Source organism: Bos indicus, chromosome 9 (genome assembly GCF_029378745.1).
Source record: "Bos indicus isolate NIAB-ARS_2022 breed Sahiwal x Tharparkar chromosome 9, NIAB-ARS_B.indTharparkar_mat_pri_1.0, whole genome shotgun sequence".
NCBI classification, from domain to species: domain Eukaryota; kingdom Metazoa; phylum Chordata; class Mammalia; order Artiodactyla; family Bovidae; genus Bos; species Bos indicus.
Window position 1 is genome coordinate 68,495,604 of NC_091768.1, and position 15,007 is coordinate 68,510,610.

General features: G+C 36.8%; 1 protein-coding gene across 10 annotated transcripts in view; it reads left to right on the forward strand.

Moving 5' to 3' along the window:
• Positions 1–15,007, forward strand: part of L3MBTL3 (L3MBTL histone methyl-lysine binding protein 3) — a 104,970-nt gene that overhangs the window by 82,663 nt on the left and 7,300 nt on the right. For all 10 annotated transcript variants that reach the window (XM_019967416.2, XM_070796148.1, XM_070796146.1 and 7 more), the window contains one exon: positions 3,936–4,015. In XM_019967416.2, coding sequence (XP_019822975.1) covers positions 3,936–4,015 — 80 coding nt within the window. The remainder of the gene's footprint in view (positions 1–3,935; positions 4,016–15,007) is intronic.

Genomic DNA, 15,007 nt, shown 5'->3' on the forward strand with positions numbered 1-15,007 from the left:
GTAAGATATAAGTAGGAGCATGATAAATGGTAACTTAATATTTAAGAATTACTTACATTTTAGGATACAATTGTTTACTGACATCTGTTTTCTTTATGTAACCTGTTTTTCTCAGGTTTTGAAACAACCTTTAGATAAATGGTTATGAACCAGACTACAGTCAGACTTCCTAGGCTGCTACTTACTAGCTGTGTAAACATGTAACCAAGAGAGGTTTGTCTCTAGAATGGGAATGTAATAACAGCATCTGCCTCACATAGACATTATGAGGATTGAATGATCTAACACAGGTAAAAGCACTTAGGAAAGTGCCCGGAATACAGTAGTCTCCCTTGGGATTTGAGAATTTTTAAGAACCAATTTATTTCAATATTTCTTTAGCCTGAATTGAAATATAATCATAGCTAAATATATATGATTATATAGCTAAATATAATATGATTATATTTCAATTCAGGCTAAAGAAATGTTGAAATAAACTGGTTCTTAAAAATTCTCAAATCCCAAGGGAAACATTTATCATGCTCCTACTTATGTGTCTGGCTGTGCGTTAAGCACTTATTATACATTATTTTGTTGATCCCTCCAAAGCCTGTGAGTTAAAGGATTTATTATCCTTGTTTTACAGAAGATGCAGCTGAGGGTTAGGGAAGTTCAGTAACTTGCTGAAGGTCATATAGGACTAGTAAGTAGCAGAGCTGAAAGTTGAACCGGGTCTATTCACCTTCAAAGACCGTACATGTCACCACTGCTGGGCTGCTTTCTCCACGTTATAATACACACCCTGGGCCTAATCAGCTTGTACTCCCTTCCTAATAGAAATTGTTGGTAGTGAAAAATGGTGATCCAGAGGAGAAGATAAGAATTTTAAAGTAGAGCAAAATCATAATATTAAAGTACAACATAAAAATATTTTGGGTTGTCATTTAAAAAAAAAATCTTCAATAAGCATATCTTGTACTATGTTCCAGAGTGTGTAATAATATTGTCCCAGAGTTTTGACATTCTGATATAAACATGTTTTATTTATAATTGGAAGACGGTATAGCTAGAATAACTTTTTGCTTGGAAAGTTAATATCCTTGATAAAGCGTTTCATTTTTGCATAGAGAAAGAAATTCATAACAGTTCCTATTCAATCAGAATTAGCAATGAAATTTCTAAACTTATGGGTGAGAGAAATACTGGTTGTCCAATTCAGAAAGTGATTTTTAAGTAAAATATAAAACAAGAAAGGATATTAATGAGTCAGATTCTTCATTCCTAACCTTATCAATAAAAGACAGTTGAAAACTTTAATAAGATTATGATACAAGAAGGAAGTTTCCTTTAAGTGTATATAATAGGGATGTGTACTGTATTCTGGAAAAACACAAGGATAAAAAACAAGGAATAATTATTTCTAAGTATAGATTTTGGTGTGTTAAGACCTGGTTCTATACTAGTTCTGAAAATTTGGGATTAACCTCCAAGTTTGAGCGAATGTAACAACAGAACCTTCTTCCAGTGATTGTTATGAAATATCAGACATGTAAAGAACTCAGCCAGTCTTGGTGCATAGTATCTTTCTAAGTATATTAACTTTTCTTATTACTTCTCATTAATACTGTTTCCACATTTCTGTATGTGCTTGATCAGGAGTCTGTTTCCTTAAGGGGCTCTGTTCACCCATCTATTTCATAATACCTGTTCTAATAGACTATTCAGATAGACCCCACACCACCAACCATCTCACTAAAGGAAACATCAGAACCCTAGGGGACTTAATCACTTTTAAGTTTAAGGAGTTAGCAGGCTCAATATATTAATTGGAAGTAAAACATTCAGTAAACCTTTCTTGTAGTGTTCTGTTTTGGTGCAAATAAATATCCATATTTATAGATTCCCAAGTTTATATGGGTTAAGTTTAATGAAATATCATGAGTTTAAAGTAAGGAAAATGAGAACTGAACATGCTTTTGTAATGAAGCAATGTGAATAAGAGCAGAAGGTTTCTTTTTTGCTTCTCTTTGGGGATAGATAATGGCAGATCAGGCACAAAGAAACTCTTAGGGTCAAACATATTATTTTCCTTTTCTATTTCTGTTTCTTCCTAGAAAATGATTCTTTTCCTACATTTCATAAATCATCCATATTGTATTTGGGCATAAGAATACAAAAGAACTTCCCTCATACTTTGGTCTTTATAGCTTTATTTTAATGAAGTTTACTTTTAGGGAATATATAATATACTTTACTGAAACCACAAAAATAAGCATTAATTATTAGTGGACAATTTCAATCATAAAAAATGAAATATTCAGGAAAATCTAGGACTTAATTTTAGCCTTTGGACTCAGTTTGGGCTTTGGTTTTTGTTTTCTTTTTGGGGTGTTTTATTTGGGGCTTTTTTAACAATATTAATTAAAGCTTTTAGGTAATTATGCTAATTAATTGGGAATTTGTTTCCTTTGACTCAGAAAAATGCCAGTTTTAAGATACATCACTCTAATGTGTGATTGTTTATAACAAGCATTAAGATTAGCTATCCACAGACCATTTTTTTCAGTGGCCACAATAACGGATAAATTTGTGGACTCAAAAACTATTATTTCCAGTTTAATATGAAACAAATGGAGAAGATCACATAAGCTATTTTTAGCATAATGTGATCTTAACATGTAATTATCAATTCTTTTTACATAGAAGACAGTTTTCTGTTATTACTTAATGTCCTTTTTCCAGTTATCATTAATTTTCCTACTTGTTTTCACTGTACCTCTATCTCCCCACTTTCCATGGAGTAAGAGCCTCCAGAGTCATTAATTGATTTTTCGTAGAAAAAAATTTTATTGCATAATAAAAGTGATTCTTTCCATTCTCAAATAAGCAAGTATCCTTCAGCAGTTGTAAAGATTGTTTTCAGTATACACTAAGCCAGGGAGCTCAGATTCCAATGAAATTTCACGTATCTCTGGAAGTGATCTTTCTAAGAAAAGAAGTAGTGAATATATTATTTATCACATGCTTACTGTGTTGACATCGTTATGTTAAATTACTGTTGTTACAAATAGGGAATAAATAAGTGCTTCAGTAATTAAGATTATAAAACTCTTTTATATTTTGTTGGGATATTTGGCTTCAAGGGTATTTTCCCTTTTCTTAACACTGAGCAAAAGTGTGGTCTGAGTCTTCAAGAAACTAAGGATATTTGTAAAGGTAACAGCATATGAAACAACAGAACATAAGTACAGAGGATTATAAAATATTATGAAGTATTCATTTTGAACCCTGAGTATATAATAGATTAAGTTAAAATTTTTAAATCCCTGAAATTTAACTTTAAAGAAAATATACATAGCCTGGGCCTGGTTTCCTTTAAAGCCATTTTTGTCCCTGACTTCAGGGTAAAGCTCTGAATTAGGATTGTAATGGGTCCATTCCATTTTAGAGCATTCATGGCATGGTTCGATTAGCATTAGGTCATTCCTAGTCAGAAAGAGATGGAATCAGTTCAGCCTATGAATTTAACCTATTTAAGCCAGGAAAAGCTTCCTAGAATTGAGTTTGATTCTCCTGAGCAATCTCAATCTCAAATCCCAGAGCGGAGTAGTATATGGTGACTTGATTAAATGATGTGGACTTTAAAGCCCTCTTTTTCCTTGAAATTGTAGTTTTACCAAACAGTGCAAGTAATATTGCTCATGAACATGTGTCTCAATTTGAAGTTGAACTATTCAGTAGCCACATTTTTCATTCTTAGCTTTCTGAACAGTAAATGAAAATTGATAATGAAGGAAATGAACATTTATAGATGTTCTTAGTATTAATTGCTTCTTAATGAAGCTAAAAATCCTTTCGAACATTTTAATGATATCATTGGTTTTTAAATTTTAAGTAACAGTTTCTGAGGTGCAGTGTTGAACCATTTCTTTAAACATTTCTATTTTTCTCAGAGACCAGCGTGCTGAGGATGTCAAAGAAGACTTTGAAGAGAGAACAGAGAGTGAGCTGAGGACACCACATGAAGCCAGAGGTACCCATAATACTCTCATATTATCGATAGGTATTACGATTAATACTCAACAATCAAAACTGGAATGTAGCAGTCCCTTTTATATTAAAGACAGACTTCATCTGTTACTGCAAGCAATAAAAGTTTATTGTTCAGGATAATTTTGGTATACAATTCATAACGAGATGGATCCATCTGTGACCTGTATTTATATTCCCTTTCACATCTGTGTAGAATATTGTGTGTAGAGTTTGAATAAGGCCTTCTATTTGCTCCATGTAGTGTGTTTTTAACATTGTTGATGTCGTTTGCTTCATATGTTTCAGACTCATCTCAAAACATGTTGACATACAAATAGAAGTAATATGGTCTTAATCTAATACCTCAAAATGAAAAGAAAATCACTTGAGCAAATGTTTTAAGTTGTTCTGAAGAAAGTAACTTGTCTTATATCTTTGCTGAATAGATATTACAGTAGTTTAACTGAGCAATGAAGTTGTAATGACTGTTGTTCATAGTATAACCTGTATTTATAATTTACACATGGCTTTATAATTACTATTTATTTTTATAAGAAAAGGTTGGCTGGATTAGGATTTTAATGATTGCCTCTGAGGACTTTGCCTGTCATGTGCTTTCTTGGGTTTAGATTATTTGTAAGATTATAGAATGACACCTAAGGACTGTTTGCCTGTAATGACCTATTCTGTAAGTGATGCTTGGATTTCCATATCTGATTTTCATAAAGCAGTAATTTATGGTTAATTTAAAAGCTGTATCCTCTGCTGTCCTCAGCATATTTTATAGTGTCTAATATTACACCATTTACAAACCCCTACGGATGGCCAGGGTTTCATCTGTGATCTCCCACCTGTCCACTGTGTAATCTTAGACATTTCACTGAACACTTTTCAGTGCTTGTTTCCTTATCTGCCAAAAGATTGATAGAGGTAGTCCCTCCCACAGTTGTTATGGGGATTGAGTACAGTAACATTTGTAACTTGCTTAGAACAGCGCCTGGTACATAATAAGTGCTGTGCAAGTATTTGATTATTTAAAATGTTTCTAGTCACTTAGAAAGGAAAAGAAAAACAATTTGTGAAGGTTTTGTCATCAAGGTATTGTGCTGCTGTGCTCAGTTGTGTCTGACTCTCTGTGACCCTTTGGATTATAGCCTGCCAAGCTTCTCTGTCCATGGCATTTTCTGGGCAGGAAGCCTGGAGTGAGTTGCCATTTCCTACTCCAGGGGATCTTTCTGACCTAGGAATTGAATTCATGTCTCCTACATTGGCAGGTGAATTCTGTACCACTAGCGCCACTTGGGTTCTTAATCCAAAGCGTCAGCCTTTCTTAGTGAATGGTGGTTAGGAGCACGGCCTTCATTCTTGTCTCAGCTCCACCAGTACCAGCTGTGCGGCTGGCTCCGGGGAAAGCATTTTAACATTTCTGTGTCTCAGCTTCTGAGTAGTGCCCACATCACTGGATTATTACGAGAAGTGAATGCATCAGTGGCTGCAGGATTAGCTGTAACAGCAGTGGTAATAGCAGGAGTGGTAGCCTTGTGAAGTAAGTGTCTATTGTGTGCAATTATCTGATCCCTGGAAGTTTAGATAGAGTCATGGTAAAATCTTCTGGGCTCTGAACTTTTTGAGGGAAGGATAAGGCAATGGCACCCCACTCCAGTACTCTTGCCTGGAAAATCCCATGGACGGAGGAGCCTGGTAGGCTGCAGTCCATGAGGTCGCCAAGAGTCGGACACGACCAAGCGGCTTTACTTTGATTTTTTCACTTTCATGCACTGGAGAAGGAAATGGCAACCCACTCCAGTGTTCTTGCCTAGAGAATCCCAGGAACGGGGGAGCCTGGTGGGCTGCCGTCTATGGGGTCGCACAGGATTGGACATGTCTGAAGCGACTTAGCAGCAGCAAAGCAGTGATTTTCAGCCTTTTCAGTTTCTTCCTAACTTGGTGATATAATTCACTTTTCACTTGATTTACTGAGCTGATTTTGATCCTTCACCCCCCCACCCTCAAAATAGTCTATTTAATGGAGAATTTGTTTGTTAATGTGATATGCATGGTGTTCTTTCTTTTTCATGGTAGTTTTGTCTATTCAAACTTTGTATATTTTTATCCTGTTTTTCTTGATTTGAATTACCTGAGTTTTTCTGTTTTATTATTCTTTCCAAACATTGCTAGGATTCGTATATAACCCTTTAGTCTTTTTCTCACCTACAAAACCTGTAGTTTAGTATGCATTTTATGCTGTCTTATTTTTCATTAGTGAAAGGGAGCCTCATAAAAACAAGCTGTTTTGAGAATTTTTGCACATATGTTCCTAAGTAAAATTTGCCTATTAATATCTCATCCAGTTTTAGCCTCCTAAAATGAGTTTGATAACTTCCCTTCATTTCCAGATTTTTGAAACATTTTATGTAAAACTTTCATAAAATTAATTTTTTCTGTAGTAAAATCTTTTTATCATAGTTAGCTTTTATTTAACTGCTTTCTTAGCTTTGTATTATAATTTTTTTGAAATTTTTTCCAGATTCATTCTGTTTGGAAAAGATTTGAATTTCACCTGCTGACCTTACCATATAAGAGTTTGTTGGTTTTCTTTCTCTGGACCCCATGAACCTTCAGTACAAAATGAGCTCTTATGGTATCTTGGTGATGTTGGGAATATCTCAGATCCTAGTCAGTGTGTGGATGTGTTTAGTTCTTTCTGTCCTTCTGCCTCTCAGGTATAGAGCCATGACCTAGTGTCTCAGATGAGGCTCTCTGTTAGCAGACATTGAGAGTGGTGTGTGCAGGAGTCTTGTTAGTGGTTACTCGGGAGCAATACCAGTGGGAGAGTTGAGAGAAGCAGTAGTGGGCAGAATGAGAAATTGAGTTGTGATGCAGTTACAGCAGAAGCCTCAGTTGATCCCATAAGGAATTCTGGATGAATATTGAGAATTATCTCAGATTTAGGCAGGAGAATCCCACCTTCGTATCTTTGCATTGACTACTCCTCGGATATTGGCTGAGAAGGGCAGGAACCTCCGTTTGGCTTAGGGCAGTTTCTGGAGAGGGAGGTAGCTGTGAGGCATCAGCAGTCACAAGGTAGGAGAGTGAAAGGTCTCGTTTCTGAAGGGTGATTTGGGTGGCGTGCTGCAGCGTCTGCCACACTTGGCTCATACTACACGTCTGCTACACTTGGTCTCTGACTTTCCTATAAGAAAAATCAAACAAAAATGAAAAACAGTATCCTTTCACATATGTGGAGTTAGGCCAGCCAAATTAAATCTAATCTTTTGGTTTTAAACAATGAATTTGACTCCTAAATTCAATCTTCTTTCATTATTTTGCCTGAGATGTTATGAGCTTGCTTTTTTTTTTTTTTAATCCAGAAAACTTCCTTCCGTTATCATTTTTATTATTTGGTATTGTTGCTGTTCAGTCGCTAAGTCATGTCAGACTCCTTGCAACCTCACAAACCGCAGCATGCCAGGCTCCCCTGTCCTTCACTATCTCCCAGAGTTTGCTCATATTCATGTCCATTGAGGCAGTGATGCTTTCAAACCATCTCATCCTTTGCCACGTCCTACTCCTTTGGTCTTCAATCTTTCCCTGCATCAGGGTGTTTTCCAGTGAGTCGGCTCTTTGCGTCAGGTGGCAAAGTATTGGAGCTTCAGCTTTAGCCTCAGTCCTTCCAACGAATATTCAGGGATGATTTCCTTTAGGATTGACTGGTTTGATCTCTTTGCAGTTCAGGGGACTCTCAAAAGTCTTTCCAGCATTTGAAAGCATTAACTCTGTGGTGCTTAGCCTCCAATTCTCATATCCGTACATGACTACCTGAGAAAGCATAGCTTTTACTATAATGGACCTTGTTTGGCAAAGTGATGGCTCTGCTTTTTGACTGGTAATGCCTATTATTCTTGGGTTAGATCCAAAGGATGATATTCAAAATATTTAACAGTTGGTTTGACAGCCAACACTGAACAGGACAGTTAAAACAAACACCAGCTTTAGTGCTGTAGCAGTTTGGAGGCTCCGTGGTGTACTTAGTTACAGCATCTTAGGGAAGTCCCTCAAGTGCCTGACTTCTGAGGGTGGAGGGGCCTGTTACCATCCAACGTGGAAGCATTATAATATTTCAACAACTTGTACATTTTTTGATATTCTAAGCATATATCTCAAGTTGGAATATCTTACTCTTGCTCTGTCAAGTCTGCTATTTACTGCCTTTAACATGAATTTTAATAGTGGTTTTATTTTCCTTTAATTTCTTGCACTAGCTTTTTTTTTTCTTTTTTCTTTTCATAGCCTGTTTTTGTCTTGTAGAGGTCATGTTCCCTTGTGTTTTACTAAAAATCATGAAACTCTTCTGTCAATAATTTAATGCTCCTTTCCTGATGTTTTGTGTAACTTTTTATCAAAGGCCTCATGGTGATTTTTTTTTTTAAATCATTTTTGAGTGTAGAGAAGTTTCCCCACATTTTTTGTGAAGAAACTTACCTCTCAATGCTCCCATTGGGTATGGTAGAATTCCTCTTTCACACCTGAGATTGAGGGTCAGGTAGGTATGCTGAGCTTAGTACGTGCTCCGTAGTGTTCATTCACAATGCCCTTCCCCAGGGTGGAAGCAGCCTTCCCAGATCTAGCCTGATTAGAGGGTAGCGTAGGAGACAGGAGAGAAATCCTCTTGCAATTTGTGCACTATTTAGTATAGAGGAGACTGAAAAGATCCACCTAGTCACAGCTATGGTTTCTCCAGTAGTCATGTATGGATGTGAGAGTTGGACCGTAAAGAAGGCTGAGGTCCAAAGAATTGATGCTTTCGACTTTTGGTGCGGGAGAAGACTTTTGAGAGTCCCTTAGACAACAAAGAGATCAAACCAGTCAATCCTAAAGGAAATCAACTCTGAATATTCTTTGGAAGGACTGATGCTGAAGATGAAGCTACAATATTTTGTCCCCCTAATGTGATGAGCCGACTCATTGGAAAAGACCCTAATGCTGGGCAGGATTGAAGGCAGGAGGAGGGGATGAAAAAGGATGAAATGGTTGGATGGCATTACTGACTCAATAACATGAGTTTGAGCAAACTCTGAGAGATAGTGAAGGACAGGGAAGCCTGGCATGCTGCAGCCCATGGAGTCACAAAGTGTTGGATACAATTTAGCAACTAAACAATATCAAGACTGAAAACAAGCCACCCTATATTCCTTATAGTCAGTAGGATTTAAGACTCAGTAAGCCCATGAGAGCTATTTTATTTGGAGTCTTAGAGCAAATTGATTTTTAAAAACACTTCCCCTAATAAAAAGCCTCCTACCTTGTTTCTTCTGTTATTTCAATTTAATTCCATACAATATGTGTGATTATGAACCTTTTCAACTTTTTGATGATTCCTACTGTGTTACTGAATTTGACCTTTGGAGACCTTTACTAAATACAATTCATTACATTTTTCTTCTTTCTCTATTTGCTGACTTCTATTTCCTTTACCTGAAAGATAAAATAACTCTTTTTCTCCATTGTAGGAAGGCCCATTAATAAAGGATCCTATAAATTGACCTTAAAATTTAAACTCTTGTATTCCTGGGAAAGGTGTAATTTTCTTTCCCTTTTGCAAACGTTCTTTCTCATGGATGCTGATGGGCAGAGAGAGTTGAATTATATTTTGTAATGTGCTAGATTCTTACTTGAAAAATCAGGCTTGCTTTTTGCTTCCATAGAAGTTGGTTTTTATTTTGGTTGTTAACCTTGAAATGATCCTCAAATATTTTTAATGCTTGAGTGTAGGATCTTGGAGCTAAGTTTATCCACATTCCTTGATGTTGTGATCCATTTATTCTACCCAATCACTGTTATTGTTCATCCTTCTTATATTTAGTCACCAGTGTGTAACTCCATTAAAAAGATTGGTTGACAGATGTATCCCATTTCTTCTGGCTTTTTTCCTTTCACATTAAGAGCATTTTTTTATAGACTTATGGAATATTAACTTAGAAGGGCCATTGACTCCTTTTCATTTTTGCCTTTTTATATTCAATATACTCTCAGTTATATGCCTTTCTTTCAAGATAGGAATAATTTCTCCCTTTTGCTGAGCCTTTACTATATGTCAGATAGTGGAATAAGCATTTTTAAAAATATCATGTAATCCTTGCAACAATTCAGTTGCATTGATAGCCAAAATTTAGAGCTGATTAGTGACAGAACAGGTTTTAAATCCTGGTCTGAGTGCATGCTAAGTTGCCTCAGTCATGTCCAACTCTTTGCGACCCCATGGACTGTAACCCGCTAGGCTGCTCTGTCCATGGAATTGTCCAGGTAAGAATACTGGAGTGGGTTGCCATGCCCTCCACCAGGGGATCTTCCCCACCCAGGGATCAAACCTGTATCTCATGTCTCCTGCGTTGACAGGCGAGTTCTTTCCCACTAGTGCCACCTGGGAAGCCAGTTTTATCTGACTCTTAAACTCACCCCCTTGACCATGACTCAGATGACCCAGGGCCACTTTCTGATGCTTCCACTAGCTCACAGTGGGGCTTTGGGCTTTGCCCTGACAGTGTGTTTTTCTCGTCTTCAGGATAGCTACCTCCTAGTGCTGTTTTGAAAATAAAAATGAAACAAAGCATTTGAAGATTCTGGTCTCACTTCTGTCACTGGCTTAAAGGGAGGAGAATGAGTTGGGACAAGTGGCAAGTCATGGTTGGCTTGCTGATTAGCAGTATTCAGGCTTGGAAATAGGAAGCAGAATGGAGTCTGAGTCTGAAAGCAGCGGAGAGCGTGAAGAGTACTTTTCCTTTTCTTTGGGACTTGGGCTGCCTGTGGTTCTGCTGGGGTTCTCCGGGCCCCTGACGGGAACAGTCCTGTACGATGCAGGTTCTCATGTTCTGTGATACTGAGGACATCTCTTTCTTCTAGGAGATTTCATGTTTGGTTTAGAAGGTGGTCTCTATTCTGAAGATTTATTGTCTTGATTCTGTGTGAAACATTGGAGGATATATTTCTTTCAGGATCACCTTTATCAGATCTGTCTTCTCACAAGAGTTAATCTTCTACTTCACTTTTTCCTACCCTGAAGTCAAATCAAGAATTTTAATACCTATATTTGCAGCCAGAATTGACAGACATTTGTATTTGCAAACTTCTACTTTGGATAACCACATTATTTATTAAACTTCATTTCAAGGAAGTCTACAAGGATATGCTGTATTAATGTAGCCTTCCAAATTGCATTGTAAATGCTGAGTAAATTATTGCTCTGTGAATGATTTTCGTGTAAGTAGTTGTAAATGATAGAGGCAGGCCTTTACTATCCATTCATGAAGTATCAACAAAAGAAAATAGTCCTCATTTGATTGTCTAGAGAGATGAAGTAGTGGTAAAACCATACAAAGATCCACAAAGTTATTTCTCTGACACTATTCCCATCTAATATTTTCTTGCTTCCAATATTAAGGAAGCTCAGCAATTGATGTTTTAATACTATATTTCCAAAAATGCGTTAAATTGCTTTCCAGGTCATGAAAGAAAGATTTTCTTTTTTTTTTTTTTTGGTATGATTTTTTAGTAATAATAAATAGCTTATTCAACATCAGTCTCTGGTTTTATATAATTATTGTCGAGATAACATTTATTGTAGGATAATTAGAAAATACAGGAAATCAAATAGCAGAAAATCAAAATTACTTGTGATTTTATCTTCTAACACACCATTTTCTAAATTTTGGGCAGCATTTTGGATTTTTTAATATCTGAAATATTGTATTAGCTATTTTGTAGCCTGCAGTGTTTTAACTATGTAACATTACAACCATTTTCACATAAATATTTATACTAATTATAAAATAATATCAAATATTCCCTCTGTGGATTGATGCAGCATTATTTAATGAAGTAATCTCTAATGGATATCTAAGCTAGTTATTCCCTGTCTCTCACTATTATAAATGCTATTGCAGTAAACCTTAGTAGTGATTAGGATTAGGGGTGTGTGTGTATGTGATATAAAATTCATACAAATGGCTTACACAGCAGTTTATTTCTCTCTCACATGGAGGAAGTTCAAAGGTAGGTGCTCCAGGATTTAATGGTGCTCAATAGGATCAAAGAAATCAGGTTCCACCTATCTTGTTGCTCTGCTTTGCAGAATGTCTGTTCCCAAAGTCTTATCTTGGTCAGAGGTGTTCTAGAGGGCTGGTTACTCAATTAGTGTTCTTCCCTGGAAGGAAGGAGGGTTAGGGTGAGAGAGTGGGGAGAAAAAGTTTGACCATATACCTTTAGTAAATTTTCATCTTGGGAAATGTCAAGAAATACAGAATACTCCTTAAAAAATAATATTTTTCATGTAGGTAAGCAGTTTGAGAGGAAAGTGATAAGAAATCTGACCCTTATAAAATGATGGTGGCAGAAATGTCTTGCAGAATTAAAGGCTTTGTTCTCTGAAGCACATTGTACACATTCAGACCTACTCTTCCCTGCTGTTCTCACTGAGCCAGCTACTTGAGCCAAAGTCTGTGCACGTTTATTTGAATGTATATCACATATTCAAATAAAAAATCTGGAGTCATGTTTCTGTGCATTTCAAGGGATTTGGCTCATAATAGATTTTCAGTAGAACAGGATGAGGACCTAAAACCTTAAATCCAGTTATGTGAGATTTGCTGGATGAAATGTGGAAAGAAGGACCATGAAGGGTTTTTTATAAAATATTTGAAGAATTGAAATGTTTCACGGGGAAACAGTTTTCTATATAAGCTCACTCAGGAAGAACCAGGGCTAGTGGATGTTAGCTCCAGTAAGACAGATTTTTTTTTTTTTTCAAATTCAGCATAGTGACTTTTCTAACATTCAGAGCAATTCAAATTTAGATTAGGCTAGTTTAAGAGAAAAGTTATTCAAGATCAACAGTAGAACAGTAGGAAATAGGTTGAAAAAAAACTGTACCCCTAGGCTTCCCTGGTGGGTCAGTGGTAAAGAATTCGGCTGCCAATTCAGGAGACATGGGTTTGATCCCTGATGCAGGCAGATCCCACATGCTGTGGAGCAGCTGAGCCTGTTTGCCACAACTATTGAGCCTATGCTCTGGGTCTCCTGAGCCACAACTACTGAAGCACACATGCTGTAGAGCCCATAGTCTGAAACTAGAGAAGCCACTGCAGTGAAGCCTGCACACTGCACCTACAGAGTAGCCCTGCTCACTGCAACTAGAGAAAAGCCCATGCAGCAAAGAAAACCCAGTGCAGCAAAAAAAAAAAAAAAAGAAGAAGAAGAAGAAATAAAAATAAAATTTCTAGGCAGGTCCAGTGGCTTAGATGGTAAAGAATATGCCTGCAATGCAGGAGACCTTGGTTCGATGCCTGGGTTGGGAAGATCCCCTGGAGAAGGGAATGGCAACCCACTCCAGTATTCTTGCCTGGAGAATCCCATGAGCACACTGCAATTGCAGAGCAGCCCTGTATACTGCAGCTAGAACAAGGCCATGCAGCAAAGAAGACCCAGCACAGACAAAAAAAATAGATAAATAAAAATAAAATTTTATATTGTACCACTTATAATAGCAACAGAAAGCCTCAGATACATGAGAATAAACTTAACAAAAGAGATGCAAGGCCTCTACACAACAATGATAGAACATTGAAGAAGGATATTAAAGAAGATCCAGAGAAATGAAGAGAGACACTTTGTTCTGGGGTTGGAAGACTTGATATTGTGAAGATGTTGTCTCTCACCAAATTGATGTATATTCAGTGATAATTCTAGTCTAAATCCTAGCATTTTTGTTTTTAACAAGCCCATCCTAAAATTGGCAGTGCAAAGGGGTGAGGATAGTCAAGGCAATCTTGAAGAAGACCTAGATCACAGACATCAGTACACTTATAAAATGGGGGTTGTCAAAATCCATGGATTGGTATAAAGACACCAGTGGAACAGAATCAGAAATCTTTAGTAGCACATTTATATTTATTTTAAAGTTGGAACTGTAGTACAACAGGGAAAGGATTTCTTTTCATTCAGTCATGGTTGGGCAATTAGAAATCCATGTGGAAGACTCATCCTTACCATACACAATAATGCCATTTGTAGCAACGTAGATGGATCTAGAGATACTGTGTGAAGGAAACCAGGGAAAGAAAAACACCATAGGACATCCCTTATATGCGTAATCTAAAAAGAAATGATACAAATGGACTTACTTAAAAAATAAAACAGACTCACAGACTTAGAGAACAGCCTTATGTTAATCAGCAGGAAAGGAAGAAAGGAAAGGATAGTTATGGAGTTTGGAATCAACATGTACACACTGCTGTATTTAAAATGGATAACCAATGAACCTACTGTATAGCTCAGGGAACTCTGCTCAATGTCTTGTGGCAGCTTGGATGGGAGGGGAGTTGGGGAGAGAATGGATACATGTATAGGTAAAAAAAAATTTTAATATATGAACTCATTTTATAACAACTTAAAAAAAGATTGTCAAGTTTGTTATCAGACAATTACAGTTGTAACCACAAGTGTAGCACAACACACTCACTAAAATGAATACAATAAGAAAGACAGTACCACGTGTCGGTGAGAGTATGGAACATGTGCAACGCTTTTACACTGTTAGTTGGTGTGTACTGCACAGCTGTTTTGGAAAACTGGCAGAATTTGCTGAGGCTTAAAGTACACAAATGCTATATCCACAAAGCCGCACTCTTCAGTATATATGCAACAGAAAGGTATTCATATATTCAAAAAAAGATACATACAGGAGTGTTCACAGCAGCACTGTTGGTCATAGCCAGAACTTAGAGACAACTCAAATGTTCATCAGACTATTAATTGTGAAATAGTCGTAACAATGAAAACCCATACAGCAAAGAGCAGGTCAGCTACAACTACGTACCGCAATGTGGATGAATTGCACAAACTGTTGAGAGAAAAAAGCCAGATACCAAATGGAATTTTCATCAAACTGCAGTTCAGAACCAGGGCAAAAAGCAGTGGTGTTAGAAGTTGGGGCAGTGGT